The sequence below is a fragment of the Xenopus tropicalis genome, chromosome 5 (assembly GCF_000004195.4).
Source record: "Xenopus tropicalis strain Nigerian chromosome 5, UCB_Xtro_10.0, whole genome shotgun sequence".
Lineage (NCBI taxonomy): Eukaryota > Metazoa > Chordata > Amphibia > Anura > Pipidae > Xenopus > Xenopus tropicalis.
Genome location: NC_030681.2, coordinates 153570179 through 153587643, shown reverse-complemented (window position 1 = coordinate 153587643; position 17465 = coordinate 153570179). Strand labels below are relative to the sequence as shown.

Below are 17465 nucleotides of genomic sequence, written 5' to 3'. Positions count from 1 at the left end.
TTATATATAAACCAATAACTTATACAAGAGATGAAGAGGGCCCTGCCCAAAAGAGCTTCAAATCTAAAAGGGCAAATGGTATGAGCAGGACTGGGATATAAAATAGGCCCTGGCATGTCAAGTACATGTAACCCCTTCTTGGCTGTAACCAAGCCAACAGCACGGCTAGTGTAGGTTTAGAGCATGGGGCAGCATGGGGCACTTAGCCTTCGCTAAGGGGAAGTGACCAAACGGAGCTACGGTGTAGTGCAACTACAACCCACTGTGTGTGCAGTGCAGAGTAACAAATGGGCGACAGAAGGTTCTTGCAGTTGAACAATAGTAGCGCTATATAAATAAAATATATACAATGTGAGTGTGTGAGGGGGAAGCTGAGGAGCAGGGCAGTAGAGGAAGATAACAAGCGGGTTGGTTGGTATGTGGCAGTTACGGCAGTATATGTATATGGCAGTATATGACAGTTATGGCAGTATGTGTATATGACAGTTACGCCAGTATATGGCACAGAGGCCAGGGTGCAATTATCATGCAGTACAATGTACCTGAATCCCGACTTCTTAAACTGTGCCACGTAGTACTGCAAATCGGCTTCATTAATGATGCTACTCAATGGCGGGTCTTCATCTGTGCCGACTAATATTCCACCTGCAAAGAAGATGATCGATGTGGCTTACAGCTAATTAATACCAACACGTTCCATACAGAACTGGGCATATACTTTCCCCATAAGGCAATCCTGTACCCACACCAGATAGCACACACATGAAGGAAATGTAAGAGTGCCCAGATACACCCATATTGTATCACTTGCTAGGAGTGCTGTGTCCACACTGGCGCAATAATAATGGGTTCTGTGTGTGCCAGTTTGTACCCATTGCAAAAAGTGCCTTTTATGCCGTATGTATAATTGGTTACAATAGTAAAAGAGCCCTGGCGTGCCATGAAGGGGGTACCTGCGGCAGCTGTGGGGTGATGTCCTGGGGCATGACCCCAAGGGGCAATATTTAGACCAGAACCACTTACAGACCTTTTGTAGATTTGGTTATAGCACCCTAGGTGTGTGGGTAGGGCCTCAGCCAAGTGGTAATTACAAGGTGCCTTAAGGTGAAATTGGCCAGATATCAACCGGGCAGGTTATAAAATTTAGTCGGAACGGGGACTGCATCGGCTTGTTGATGCGGTCCGCGAACTGACTGCTCCCATTACCGTCATTATAGACTAAATTCGCCCCATATCACCAAACCGTAGGTGGGGATACCGGGAGAAGATCCCTTGGCAAGCGAGCGGATCTTAACGTGTATGGCCACCTTTATACTAAGAGGGACAGAGCACATTTGAACTTCTGCCTTATAAATATTAAAGTGCCAGGCAGAGCCCTAGACATGCCCCCGGCTGCCTAGCAGAATATAGGGCAGTGCATAGACTGGCATGTTCTATACTGATGTCCCATATGTAAGTTTTAGGCTTGAATCAGAACACTTCCTTGCATATCTGAGTAATACTACCATTATTATCCACGTAAGGAACAGCATTAAAATACATACAATAAGGGCTGCACCCCCAAACAGACACTTACCTCGTTCTCGCACGTTCATCGTTGTTAGGGAGGTAGCGAGTCGATCCTGAAATAAGAAGAGACTTTAAGAACCAAAAAAGCAACATAATAGGTGTCTCTTTTCAAACAGATAACCTGTAAATGCTGTCCTCTGATTGGTTGCTATGGGTTACTAGACCAATAGCTACTCGTTTAGCTAGATTGTGTAATCATTGTATCCCTCAAGATGTAAGATTTTTAAACAAGTAGCGCTCTTTTAGCTTGTTGTAATCACGGCAGGTCTTGTATAGTGAATGAAGTGGCCTTGGGTTATTTTTGGTTGATTTTGGTATATTTACTATATGGAAAGGATAAAGATGGATGGACAAGTTGCACAATAATGCACAATGCACTTTAGAGTATAAATTATAGTTCTAGTATAACTTAAAAATGTAAAAGCAACAATTTATTTTTATTAGGCACTGGCAATTGAAAATGCTATATATTGATAGCAGCAATTGGAAAAAGCTTTTGCACATTAAAGGGGTTTAACTTTTGGTATGTTGCAGAATGGCCACTAAGCAACTTTGCAATTGGTCTTCATTATTTATTTATTTTTTTTGTCTACTTTTAACTCTTTCCAGCTTTCAAATGAGGGTCACTGACCCCGGCAGCCAAAAAAAACAATTGCTCTGTGAGGCACCAGTTTTATTGTTATTGTTACTTTTTATTACTTATCTTTGTATTCAGGCCCCTCCCCATTTCATATACCAACCTCTCATCCAAGGTAATTTAGACCCTAGCAACCTGATAGCTGCTAAAACTCCAAACTGGAGAGCTGCTGAACAGAAAATGAAATCATTAAAAAATAAAAACAAATAAAAAATGAAGACCTGTTGCAAATTATCTCAGAATATCACTCTCATACTAACACTCAAAGGTAAACAACCACTTTAATTACTGTATCCCTTCCTCTGTATATATACTGTATGTTTTTGTACTTGTATGTAGTATGTATGTTTATGGAATATGTTTTTATGTTTATGTCTTTTTTTGTGGGCCAATAACAATCAGTAATTTCTTCCCATGTGTATATTTATTTATGCAGACAAATAAAGCTTGACTTGATTAAGGGGCTTTATCACATATAGGGGGCTATGCCGGCTGGGTATTATGTTATACCATGTGACATATACAGGTAAGTGGGTGTCGCTATGTAGAGATAGGCAGGTTGAGCAATGACAAGAGGTGTCACAATATGGATAAAATGTAGGTGTCCCTTGATGTACTGACACTTACAGACAAGTTCACTTTCCCTTTTCATTCTGCTTGAAACCTCTCCTGAAACTGTAGATCTACTAAATCTTTCATCCGGGCAAAAGAATCAATGTACTTTTGATTGCTCCTACCCAAATATCTAATTCCTCTAATTACTTTCTGGCACGTCAGTGTTACCAACACCTTGAATTTCAGAACCTAGCGCCATTTTGCTGAGCGGGACGAGGTGAGCGGGAGGTGAGGTGTAAGGGTAGCACCCAGCTCATCTGCTCTTCTACTCGAGTCCATTACACTCCCCGTCCATCAGCGCAAAACTCCCCTCTGCAGTCAGACACTGAGGGCTTGGGATCATCTTTAAAACAGAAAACTGAATGGGATAGCGAAAGGCCAATGCTTGGGACAGGACGAGTCTAATTTCAGGAGGATATAGATGTAAACAATTTATGAGCGTGGCCTATTGGGTTTCGGCTATAGTCCACCGTGCAAAGGGTCACACACTGGTGAAAAATTTAATTTAAGATCTTTAAGGCTTTAGGGTATATCTCTTTCATGTATACTTTTAATGCCATTAGGTTTAGCGTCGGCCATCTTGGGAGCTGCAGGCAAAGGAACGGAACTGGAACATAGAATATTTTTTCCAGAAACTGTTATTTGTTTTGTAATTATCTTTTTTTTTTTAATTCTGCTAAATTAAATAAATGAAAAGAGATAGAAAAGAAGGAGTAGAGGGGGTAGAGGTAGAACAGGATGGGTTGGGTTAGGCGGAGGGAGGTAGTGTAGCCAATACACATAACGATAAACATAAAACATAAACTATAAACCCATCCCCTTGGAATGGGTTTGAAAATACAGGCAAGAATACAAGTTTTATTGAACCAATGAATGGGCAGCTTCCCAGGTACAATGGAGACAGATTGAGATATGGTTACCCTACCCACCCACAGTAGGTCACCAAGGTCAAGTATTCTGTTCCTATGGTGCTTTCTAACATTGGCCCCTGTCTGCGGTTTCTTGCTGCTTGACGTTCCATTGAGATTCTCCATATCTGGCCATCTTACATCGGCTTTCCACCGGTCAGCTTCCTAATGTCCAACAAATGTTTAACCTTGGAAAGACAGCCCTTACCTTTATGGGGCAGTGGGGGAGGTACGGGGCATTTTGTCTTCCCCTATAACACTGATTCTCTCATTCCTTTTCGCCAGCCCCTCTCTTTGTTCTATTCTTTTCCCAACTGTAGCTATCCCTCCTGGATTTCACTATAACCCTACTGATGTACAGATGCTGTCTCTTCTCTCACCCTTTTTCCTTTCCCCATATCTTACCTTTTTGCCAGCCTACATATAGTATGTTATTATGGGTACCCCTGCAATCTCCCCCCAGTTCCCTTTTGTTCTATTCTCCAGCTTTCTATTCAGGTCCTTAGATTATAAAGATCTTCTGCTATAGGAAAAATACCAGGAACACTTTCCCCAAAATCAGATAACCCAAAGTAGGTCCCCAAATCCCTAACTCCATATGACCCTTAAGTTTCAGTAATATTAATCTAAACCTAAAAGATGAATTGATGTAAACTGTACATTTATTTTCTATTTTTAGCGGTTCCTGAGATATCTGCACATTGTTTTTGCTCAAATAAGTCAACAACCTCTTAGTTAACCAAATCCAGGAAGTGCATAGACAGTAATGGTTGCCGGCCTCTTAGGATTGCTGTTGAGCTGAAAGCCTGGTATTAGATATCTACAACTTCCTACCTCAGAAACTACAACAAATGTAAAATTAATATAAATTGTAAAAGTTCTCAGACAACCACTTATTGAGTAATGGCGGCTATATAATGGCAGATTTAAGCTGCTAAGTCCTTTAGACCGATCTGGCAACTTATCTGCCCATGTATAGGGACCCCTGACAGGCCTCCCTGATCGATATATTAGAGCAAAAATTTGCCAGGTGTCAATCAAGAAGGTCTGATCTTCCCATCGGATTGGCTCATTCATCCGGTCCTTAGTCCGATGGCTCCTATTTCCGTCTTTGTAATTCGATCGCTTGGGCCTAGGGCCAACAGTTTGTGATCCATTATTTAAACCAATGGGTGCCATAGAGGATCTTAGAGAAGCTAACCTACAACAAATGCACAGTTTAGACAACACAGTTCAGACAATGGCCTGGAAATCTCATTTACCTTTTCGCTTGAGCCTCGGAAAAACACTTTGAATGTCCTTTCCAAATCTTTCTCCAGTTCTGCTTCAGCCACACCCTGGGGAGGAATGAAGCCACATTTGAAACCCTAATCCATTGGTTGACCTTATTCAGTGTTTGTAAAAAGTGAATAACAGCAAAGCCGGCTGAAATATATGAGTTGGACCCAGAGCATGCCATTATTATACTGCCCATTGCTGCTACAGTATAGGGGTGAAACGTGCCTGTTGCCTGCATTATGTAAAACATTATTTCACTAAAAACACTTTAGATAATAGTATATCATAGGCTTAAGGATCTTAGTGAGTGATATTCCACGCAGTGACCGATTTATTCCAGGGATACAATGATAAAGTACAATCTGGTTTAACTTGTAGCTTTAGAATCTTCATTATAAGATTCTTTCTCTAATCTAATGTTCCATAGTGGGGCTCCTGTAAATAATTCTCCATATAAAATCCGGCCTTATGGTATGTTACCTTGTAGTTAGTAAATGGGCCCCAGTACCTTCTTGTCATACTTACCGGCTCCTGGAAGTACAGCTGATAGTCAAAGATCGGGTTGGCCTTTATTCTTTCCAAAGCATTTACCCCTGGGTCAGATGTGAAGAAAGGTGTATTTAGAGATGCCACTGCCCTGTATAAGTAAAACACAGGCCACTTTGTATGTGCTGCTCACTAAGAAAACATGAAATTTGATATTATGGTGTCTATATATCTGTCTGTCTATCTATCTAGATCGGAGATCCCTTTTTTTCGTATCTGTAGTTGGACAGGATTTTTACTTGTAACCCGCTGGACACAAATACTCTCTTTAAGGCTTTGTGGAAGAGACACTCTTTGCCTGTGGATTCTGCATTGGTAATCTTGCCATACAGTACACTATTTTATATATATTTTATAATATATATAGACAACAACAAGAGATCCTCTGCACTCACCCTTTTTTTATAATATATATACAATATAATGTCTCATTGTGGAGGCCATACTAGCATTACTGCTGGTCCACTCTACTGAAATTGTGATGGAACCCTTGACCCCTAAGCTTCCAACAACCGACCGTTCAAGTTGCAGTTATTGAGCGATGCAACGGGCGCTAACATGGCCTCTGCCCAGTGACGGACTGGGGTGCCAAGGGCCCACCAGAAAAGCTTAGACCTTAGGCCCACTCTCCAGACAACCTTTCCTCCCCTATTCACTCATTTTCTTTAATTTCTTCTTTTTACTATTATCTATCCCTTTCTTCTATTTGTTCTGTTTCTTCTCACATAGAATTGGTAATAGCCATGGTGAAGGCATACAAGGCAAATGGTTGGGTGAGCAAAAGGGCCCACTGACACCTGGGCCCACTGGGAGTTTTCCTGCTATCCTGGTGGGCCAGTCCGACACTGCCCCTGCCTATGTAAACATATAGATTTATATGGGAATGCTTATATTGCTCATAAAGTACTGTGAAATTAATTCCATTCTACACAACCCAAACTGATTTATTATCAATATAAATCAGATACACTGAGCCTTTTTTATCCAGGAGAGAGGACAATGCTCATCGGCAATCTGGGGGAAGGATCACAGCCCAACATTGGCTGCCCGGTATATTAGATTATCTCATTTATTTCCTACTTGTGCCGATCATGTGGCTTATACTAGTTGGGCAAAACCACTACTTCATCCCAGGGGGGAACTCTGTAGCCCTAGATAGTATTTTAGTGAGTTAAATATATATATATATACGGCTTATGTTGTTACTTTCTTCCTTGTGCCCTGACACAGAGATAGACCAGAGCTATGTTATCAACCCATACTCTTTATTTACCCCCTTTTTATATAGAGGGAACTTTGATAGACTGATTTAGACTGATTTGAGCCCATAGGGATGAAGGGCGGGTTTGTTTAAATACAGCATTGCATTTGGTTGATAAAAATGGTGGTGAATTATTTGCTATGGAGTGAATTATTTGCTATTTAAACAGTGTAAACCTTTATTTCACTGTACTAAAATAACTAATAAATTCAATATACAAAGATTATAAATGCTCAAGGTTCTTCCGTCGGTGTATAGGGGAAGAGAGAAATACAGAACATGACCCAAATAGCTTCCACTTATCATTCCCTATAGCCCAGTCCCTGCCCATCTGAACCTTCAGCGCTGAATGGATTGCAGTACTTATAATACTATGTGGATATTTACAAGCCTACATTAAGGCCTATTAAGTTTCAGCCCAATGGGATGCGCAATGGTCACATTATCCATGTAGAATATATTAATAGAGACAAGGCTGCACAGAAATCTGTTAAGGGAAACTATACCCCAGAATAATGCAGCTCTCTATGAGAAAATATTGTGTTAAATACCCATATATAAAACCTTGCTTTATTAAAATAAATATCAGTTAGTAGTACTGTATGTGCTATTGGATAATCCTAGATAGGAAACTGCCATTTTAAGTACTAAGGGCCGCCCCCTGGGATCATAGGAGTCACAGTGCACACAAACAAGGCAAGGCACACATACATGCTAGGCCCCATCAGCCAATGAATGGACAGAGTTCTGCCTTTTGCTCCCACACTACTTCCTGTCAGCTGATCTCTGAGGGAGCACACAGCCCATCACTAAATGGCGGCTCAAGGGAAAGAATGTAAAAGGGCAATATTTACTGATATATATATTCCAGTTTGGGGAGATTATTTGGTCACTTAAAGGGGTGATGCACGTTTCATGTAACTTTTAGTATGTTATAGAACAGTGCTGTCCAACTGGCGGCCCGCGGGCCGCATGCAGCCCTCGACCCCCCTCTGTGTGGCCCCCCCACCTGTCTGGCTGCTTTGATGGCTTAACTTTGTGTAAGCTTTAAATGGTATCAGTACTGAGATTAACTGGTCCCCTGCATGGTTATCACCTCAGATTCAGGCTGTAATCAGCTGTATTGTTTAAATATGTAATCCCCTGTGTTGTTCACACCTTTTAATCTCTGCATTGTTTACCCCTGCAATGTTCCCATCTCAGGCTCAGGCTGTAATCACCCACATTGTTCACCTCTTCACACCTCAGACATTGTATGTACTGCTTGGCCTATGCTGCCTGTGTATAGGCAGCATAGGGTAGGCAGAGTATGGCACATAGGCAGCATAGGGCAGGGAGGGTATGGCACACACAGGCAGCATAGGACAGGCAGAGTACTACCTGTGTGTGCCATACTCTGCCTCCCCTATGCTGCCTGTGGGAGGTGAACCTGGCAGGGGTTTGTTCTGGGAGTTTGTTAGCATTTAGCCATTAAATGGTCCCTAAGGTGTGTAATTATATGCTGGGGGTTGCTGTGCACAGGGGAGGAGGAGGAGGCATATGGATTTAAGGGTGTGTCTTAACATAACATATGAATGATGGTTGATATCCCTGCAGAGACCATTGTGATAAAATAGGTGTGGTTTGAAGTGGGTGTGGTTTAAAATGGGGGAGTGGCCAAACTAGCTTCCATTAGCGGCCCTCCACCATGTATGTGAGAGAAATTCCGGCCCTCGGCACCGCAGAAGTTGGACAGCACTGTTATAGAATAACAACTCCTAATTTTCAATTGGTCTTCATTAATTATTTCTTATAGTTTTTGAATTATTTGCCTTCTTCTTCAAACTATTTAAAACTTTCAAACAGGGGTCACTGACCCCGGCAGCCAGAAACTATTGCTCTGTGAGGCTCCAGTTTTATTGTTATTGTTACTTTTTATAACTTATTTTTCTATTCAGCCCCCTCTCCTATTCATATATTAGTCTCTCACTCAAACCACTCCCTGGTTGCTAAGGTAATTTGGACCCTAGCAACCAGATGTAATGTTTTACAAGAGCATCTATATCTTACCTCACTCTCTCTGGGTAGAAAAGAGCCATGTTCCACACAACAGCACCGCCCCAGTCATGGCCAATAAATGAGGCCTGGGATATGCCCTGTAGTGATAGAAACCATAAGCAATTAGCACCCACATTCCAACATATAAAATGGGTTTCTACAATGAACATACAGAATTACATACAGGTTTCTAACATCACCAGTGACCATTAATGAGTCTGACAGGGCAGCAATGATATTATACATTCTTCATTAACTAAGTACTTCACTAATATTCACTAATACTAACATTCAGTGCTAATAATATAAAAATGAAATTAACAACCTGGTTATGGATTCATTGGCCATAATTCTATGAATAATAAATGAAGTGAATGAATCAATACAATTTATTAATAATTCATTTTAGGGGTCATTTACTAACGCATTTGCAGCGTGCAATGTGCAATTTTGGCCACATTTGTTATTCATAATGCAACATTTTCCTGCAAATCCAGAGTAATCGCTGCAGGCACTACAGGTTGTATTCGCCGCAATTACATTGCGCAAATTGTGTCTTAAGGCGGCCATACACAGGCTGATTTCATATTGGTCCTTTAGATCGATTCAGCAGCTTATCTGCCCGTGTATGGGCACCACCAATGGGCCTCCCCGATCGACATCTGGCTTAAAATTGGGCATATTTCGATTGGGCAGGTTTGATTTTTCCATCAGATTGATGCAGTCCCAGATCCAACGGAGCCTATGTCTGCCGTTTTAATTTGATTATTTGGCCCTAGGGCCAGAGGTTTGAATTAGGCCAGTAGGTGGGCATATTGGGAGAAGATCCGCTGGCTTGGAGACCTTGCCAAACGAGCAGATCTCACTGTGTATGGGCACCTTTACGCTGATAGAGTAGGACTTTGGTCACTGAAGGAACATCCAATTCAATGGGTGCAAAGCTAGTCTGACAGATCTAGGGTGCTGGCAGCTGCAGGGTTTCCCAGCATCCACAGGCTCAGTTGTGGATAATGACATCAGCTAATTGCTAAGTTAATGATTGATCAAGAGCTAATGAACCTGCCTGTATATGTTTGGGGTGTGGGAGGAACCCGGAGCACCCAGAGGGAGTCACGCAGACATGGGTGAGGACATACACATGTTTTGCATAGGGTGCCCTGGCTGGAATCCAACCTATGACTCTAGGGTTCCAAGGCAGCCATGTTACCCACTGTGCCAGAATGCAGCCCCTAAATATAAAAATTAATATGCCAGCTCCTTCTCTTCAGCACAGATTAAAATAAGCAAAAACAATTAATTGCATTGTCTCTGCTTAGCAGAAAATTAAGACAATGTCTAACTACATTTTAATGGGTTGTTCAGCTTCAAATTAATGTTTATGATGTAGCGAGTGCTATTCTGAGACAATTTGCAATTGGTCTTTATTTTATATTATTTATCGTGCTTAGCTTTTTTTTCTGCAGCTCTCCTGTTTGGAATTTTAGCAGCTATCTGGTTGGTAGGGTCCCATTTAACCTAGCAACCAGAGAGTGGTTTGAAAGAGAGACAGGAATATGAATAACGAAGGGCCTAAATAGAAAGATAAGTAATAAAGAGTAACAAAAACAATAAAACTGGAGACTCAAAGAGCAATAAGTTTTTGGCTGCTGGGGTCAGTGACCCCCATTTGAAACCTAGAAAGAGTCAGAAGGAAAAGGCAAATAATTCAAAAACTATACAAAATAAAAAAGACCAATTGAAAAGTTGCTAAGAATCGGCCATTTTATAACATATTAAAGGTTAACCTAATGGGGAACCACCCCCTTGATTCAGGATACAAACCCCCGATGCTGCGGTTACACTGCCAATTAGGCAAATGCTGGGCTTGTTCCTAAATGGGAGCGATAAGCAGCATGGCAGCAGGGGAATTCGCCATCCGGTCGGTACATTTGCAGCAAGCGCAGAACCTTGTGGGGAGATGATTAAATATGAATTGGAGAAAGCATGGGCTGCCCTGAAGCCTGGAGCAGAAATACATAATTTATACAGAATTTCACACGGTTACAGATTCGCTGCAGTGAATGAAATACTTACAAATGTTGGTGATTTTTATTTTACAGCTACTTATCTTTAGTTGTGCCCTCTGCCCCCTGTGTGCAGCTCAATGTGTGTGTAAGCGCCATGGAATAATCAGAGAGTATCCGTATTACACAAACTGCCTGAGCAGCCCCCAAATCCACTATTAACTGGCAAGTCCAACATAGAATTGGGAAGAAGGGACTGCACTACTGAAACTCTCTGCTAAATTCAGCCCTGATATTTGTGTTCTCTATTTCTATATTTATTGGGGGCAGAACAGCCCTATTGGGTTTATTTAAGTTAAATGATTCCCTTTTCTCTGTAATAATAAAACAGTACCTGTACTTGATCCCAACTAAGATATAATTACCCCTTATTGGGGGCAGAACAGCCCTATTGGGTTTATTTAATGGTTAAATGATTCCCTTTTCTCTGTAATAATAAAACAGTACCTGTACTTGATCCCAACTAAGATATAATTACCCCTTATTGGGGGCAGAGCAGCCCTATTGGGTTTATTTAATGGTTAAATGATTCCTTTTTCTCTGTAATAATAAAACAGTACCTGTACTTGATCCCAACAAAGATATAATTACCCCTTATTGGGGGCAGAACAGCACTATTGGGTTTATTTAATGGTTAAATGATTCCCTTTTCTCTGTAATAATAAAACAGTACCTGTACTTGATCCCAACTAAGATATAATTACCCCTTATTGGGGGCAGAACAGCCCTATTGGGTTTATTTAATGGTTAAATGATTCCCTTTTCTCTGTAATAATAAAACAGTACCTGTACTTGATCCCAACTAAGATATAATTACCCCTTATTGGGGGCAGAACAGCCCTATTGGGTTTATTTCATGGTTAAATGATTCCCTTTTCTCTGTAATAATAAAACAGTACCTGTACTTGATCCCAACTAAGATATAATTACCCCTTATTGGGGCAGAACAGCCCTATTGGGTTTATTTAATGGTTAAATGATTCCCTTTTCTCTGTAATAATAAAACAATACCTGTACTTGATCCCAACTAAGATATAATTACCCCTTATTGGGGCAGAACAGCCCTATTGGGTTTATTTAATAGTTAAATGATTCCCTTTTCTCTGTAATAATAAAACAGTACCTGTACTTGATCCCAACTAAGATATAATTACCCCTTATTGGGGCAGAACAGCCCTATTGGGTTTATTTCATGGTTAAATGATTCCCTTTTCTCTGTAATAATAAAACAGTACCTGTACTTGATCCCAACAAAGATATAATTACCCCTTATTGGGGGCAGAACAGCACTATTGGGTTTATTTAATGGTTAAATGATTCCCTTTTCTCTGTAATAATAAAACAGTACCTGTACTTGATCCCAACAAAGATATAATTACCCCTTATTGGGGGCAGAACAGCCCTATTGGGTTTATTTAATGGTTAAATGATTCCCTTTTCTCTGTAATAATAAAACAGTACCTGTACTTGATCCCAACTAAGATATGATTTATCCTTACTGAAGGCAAAACAACTCTATTGGGTTTATTTAATGTTTAAATGATTATTTACTAGCCTTAAGGTCTGGAGATCATAATTACAGAAAGACCCCTTATCTGGAATACCCCATGTCCCAAGCATTCTGGATAACTGCTCCCATACCTGTATATACTTCTCAGTGCAACCAGAATAAAGTGACTATAACTGTAACAAAAAGCAATAAATCCTTATCCCTTTCCCACTGCTGTATGTGCGTCTCACACTGCTTTTAAACAAACAATACATCTATCGTATGTTGCTGCCGACGTGCCATTATAACCCCAAATTGCTTCTGGTGTCCAATGTCTCCGTAGATGAATAAAATAAATATATCTTTGAGTGAGTCAGAAGAAGCCCCATAGGGTGGGGAATCGTTAATATTTCATCCTCGGATGCCTTTAAACAGCAAAAGCCTTCAAAGCGGCCATGCTGTAGGGCACAACTGCGCCCAATATGCCTTCCCCCCTGCACAAACCAACAGCCCTTTATTCTACAGAACTTTTTATCAAGAATACAGAATATACAGGGGTATTGGGGGCCTCAGCTGTGAGACTGGGAAGGAAGTAAACCAGACTTGAGCAGAATATTTTTGTCTTGCAAAACTACACTTCTATACAGAAATAAAACATGACATTCAGTACAAGTACAGATCTTACCATCACATCAAGGAATGACACCAAGTCCTATTAAAAAAAGGGGGGAAATTAATATACACTAGTAGTTCCCATAAATAGTCAGTCTATAAGGTCCTGCTGTTGTAGCTACAACTCCCAGTATCCCCAGATGTAAATAATGAATAAGACATTTATACCTTGCAGATTTGCTCTTGGGAATATTCCTCAATTTCTACAAACAGAAGAGAGATGTGTTAATTTACTGCTTTAATTATCCAGCGACTGGGATCAGCTTCCTGTCAGTGCAAGGGAAGCAACACGGAACATTCTTTTTACTTCTAGATATTTTCCAGATTCATGAATGGGCTTTTGCCAGTACTCGATTTTTTCAGAAATTTTCCCAGAAAAATTTGAGTTTTTCGAAAATAATGTTTAAATTTTAGTTAACTTTTGTCTGTCAAAATAACATTCAGTAGGGTTGATCTGTTGAGTACTATTGAGTCCTATGGAGGCTTTGAATAGCAGAGGAATAGAATAGTCAGTGGCAGCGTGGCCTTGACACATTTTCAAGGAGAAGTTAATCCCCTCTTTGTTTTCTGTTTCACCCAGTTTCAGGGGGAAGTTAATCCCCTCATTGTTTTCTGTTTCACCCAGCTTCAAGGGGAAGTTAATCCCCTCATTGTTTTCTGTTTCACCCAGCTTCAAGGGGAAGTTAATCCCCTCATTGTTTTCTGTTTCACCCAGTTTCAAGAAGAAGTTAATCCCCTCATTGTTTTCTGTTTCACCCAGCTTCAAGGGGAAGTTAATCCCCTCATTGTTTTCTGTTTCACCCAGCTTCAAGGGGAAGTTAATCCCCTCATTGTTTTCTATTTCACCCAGCTTCAAGGGGAAGTTAATCCCCTCATTGTTTTCTATTTCACCCAGTTTCAAGAAGAAGTTAATCCCCTCATTGTTTTCTGTTTCACCCAGTTTCAAGAAGAAGTTAACCCCCTCATTGTTTTCTATTTCACCCAGTTTCAAGGGGAAGTTAATCCCCTCATTGTTTTCTGTTTCACCCAGTTTCAAGAAGAAGTTAATCCCCTCATTGTTTTCTATTTCCCCCAGTTTCAAGTGAAACTTAAACACATTATTGTTTCCCAAGAATGAGCGTCAATGCTCCTAAAATGGCTGCTGGAGCACTTCCTGTTTGGGAAAATTTATACCATGTTGAGTTTATATGACTTTCAAGGCCAGAAAAAACAAGTTTTAGTTTATTTTTATTAGAGGTGCTAAATAAGCAGCACGTTGGGCACACACAGACACCTTTTTTCCTTGAAATTAATGGTGTGAGTTGTGCGCACTGTGCACCCCAGATGTATCCCTAATGCTGTGACTGAGGAGCTAGGTACAAAAGTCTGCCCCACTTTAGGGACACAGAGGGGGTTATTTATTAATCCATCATAAATGATAAATTGAGAACAGAGAGTTTAGTGCGAGTAACTATACAGACCCGCTAACCTCACCTTGTGGCGCAGAGGAATCGCCATATCCTTTCATATCGAAGGCAATCACTCGGAACCCTGCATCAGCCAGGGCCGGGATCTACAAAGGAAAGGGTAAGAAAACGCATTATTCATTGTACCTTGGGCCCCGTCGTTCCACAATGGCAGTTAGAGTCAATACTGTAGTAGCGCCTAATGGGGCAGTCTTAAGGTGGCCATACTCTGTATGATCCGATCGCTTGGAGAGGCCGCCAAGTGAGTGGATCTTCTCCCGACATCCTCACCTACGGGTGGGCAATATTGGGCTTATTTGAATCAAATTAAAATGGCGGGTATAGCTACCATTGGTTCGGGAACCACATCAACGAGCCAATGTGGTCCCCGATCCTACGATTTCAGGCCAGATGTTGGTCGGTGGTGCCCATACACGGGCCAACAAGCTGCCGAATTGGTCTAAAGGACCGATATCAGCAGCTGAAATTGGCCCGTGTATGGGGACCTTTAGCACCAACAGATGTGAACCATGGTAAGCACTGTGCGACTTTACAGCCATATGACTTTAATTCTCTTTCAATAGCCACTAATGCCCAACGTCATGCCCAAACTGAAACAGATCCATTTTGTACTGTACGGAAACACTGCATTGTGGGTAAATAAACACACTGAATATTTAGACTTGGGCCTGTGTTAATAAATGAGTCCAACTGTAAATAATCTTATTCTCAACTGGAAAGAAACATGGCGCTGCACACAATTCTAGACCTGTTTGCAAGGGCAAATCAGGAATAGGGTTGGTAGGTAGGGGGCAGTGTTCCTTACCTGGAATCTCCAGGAATACCAGCTCTCTGGGAAGCCATGGCACAGGCAGATAACAGGCCCATTGCCCATCTCTACATAATGGAGCTGCACCCCAGGCTGAAAGGAAAGAGAAGCATGACTTGGTACAGTGATTGGCTGGGGCATTCTCAGGGGCGTCAGATGGTACTGAAACATTGCATATAACATTTATATATGAACATGGACTGAATTATTTATATTTGTAAGGGCAAGTTGCCCTTTTCATCAAAAACACTGTTACTAATTTACAGAGAGACACAAAGATCAGTGGTTAAAAACCTAAAAACATTTAATGGCAGCTACACAAAATAATAAAGATCATTATATACCCCCCTTTGCAAATGATAAGGATATTAGAAGTCACTGAGGGTTCTGTGCCCATATAAAGGCACAAGGCTGCAGGCTGAGTTATACAGGGAACTCTGAGTATCACTCATGTATTATAAGGGATAATGTACCCCCTACTGTAAATGATAAGGATATTAGAAGTCACTGAGGGGTTCTGTGCCCATATAAAGGCACAAGGCTGCAGGTTGAGTTATACAGGGAACTCTGAGTATCACTCATGTATTATAAGGGATAATGTACCCCCTACTGTAAATGATAAGGATATTAGCAGTCACTGAGGGGTTCTGTGCCCATATAAAGGCACAAGGCTGCAGGCTGAGTTATACAGGGAACTTTGAGTATCACCCGTGTATTATAAGGGATACTGTACCCCCTACTGTAAATGATAAGGATATTAGCAGTCACTGAGGGGTTCTGTGCCCATATAAAGGCACAAGGCTGCAGGCTGAGTTATACAGGGAACTCTGAGTATCACTCATGTATTATAAGGGATAATGTACCCCCTACTGTAAATGATAAGGATATTAGCAGTCACTGAGGGGTTCTGTGCCCATATAAAGGCACAAGGCTGCAGGCTGAGTTATACAGGGAACTCTGAGTATCACTCATGTATTATAAGGGATAATGTACCCCCTACTGTAAATGATAAGGATATTAGAAGTCCCCGTGTAGCTCTGTAACTATATAAAGGCACAAGCAGCACTTGGAACGTAAAGGCATTTTCTAACAGCCACATATTTTAATGTAGGGAGTAAGTAGTATAATACAGAAATGTCAATGATTCACGGGACCCAAGTGCCATAATTAGGAACAGCTTATACGGATATATTTTATTTTCTGCTCATGTGACTCACCTAAGGCTAAACACCAATCACCTTATTCTCCTCATTTACAATGTGGCTATGCAGTTTACAAGCATGTTTGTGCATAATTGGCCGGTCTTTGCTACGGACAAAAATTCTCAGTGAACTCCGGCCCTGTGCTTATCGAGCTGTAACTTTGCAGCAGTAGCCACAATCACTATTCTCTGTGAGTTTCTTTTTTCTGTGAGCTGATGACCCTCAGGCAGCAGAAGGTTAAGGGAATCCATATTGAGCTGCGCGTCACATGTAATACACAGCAGCCTTCCGTTGGCCTCTGGAAAGTAAGATGAATGGGAGCTCTAGGGCATGAGGCGATTTTATTACCCTATTCTTGTACCATTCATCAGTTTTTATTATACCTTTGACCTCACACTAAAATATGACCCAGAGCTCTGAAAGTATTGAAATGTCTGATGAATTTGTGATCAATGCTCTGGCCGCTCAGTGGAACTAACGATCCCTGGGCTTCTTTTTCCTTTTCCTTCTTTTTAAATAAGCTGCTAAGCAGAGACTGTTAGAAAATGGCAGTTCTGTGGGGGTATAAAGGAAACAGCGAGAGGGCATTCTAATGAGTATAAGCCTGGTCCTTATTAGAAGGGTGGGGTTCAAATCCTGGCTATATATCTGTATGGGGGCCACACATCAAGCCTTATTTATAAAGCATTAAAAAAGGGGGAAAAGGGAATGTTGCTGTTTATTACTACCTTGAGTAAGAGGTATGTAGAAGGCTTCAGCCCTTGCCTGCTGGGTAATTGGCAAACAAGGAAGACGAGTGCTAGGGGTCAACCCTATCCTGCCCTTTTTATGGAGGGTCAATGGGAGTTCCTGCATGGCATTCACAGCCAGGCCCAAATAGGTGCAAAGAATTGTCCCTGACAGTTGCGGAACAC

The 17465-nt window shown here is 41.2% G+C and overlaps 1 protein-coding gene across 2 annotated transcripts in view; it reads right to left on the bottom strand.

The window, feature by feature from the left end:
- Positions 1 to 17465, bottom strand: part of ephx2 (epoxide hydrolase 2, cytoplasmic) — a 55462-nt gene that overhangs the window by 15207 nt on the left and 22790 nt on the right. For both annotated transcript variants that reach the window (XM_012964034.3, NM_001006911.1), the window contains 9 exon segments: positions 15347 to 15442; positions 14549 to 14627; positions 13244 to 13278; positions 13089 to 13115; positions 8864 to 8949; positions 5533 to 5644; positions 4992 to 5066; positions 1577 to 1622; positions 543 to 645 (listed from right to left, as the gene is read on the bottom strand). In XM_012964034.3, the coding sequence (XP_012819488.2) occupies positions 543 to 645; positions 1577 to 1622; positions 4992 to 5066; positions 5533 to 5644; positions 8864 to 8949; positions 13089 to 13115; positions 13244 to 13278; positions 14549 to 14627; positions 15347 to 15442 (659 nt within the window).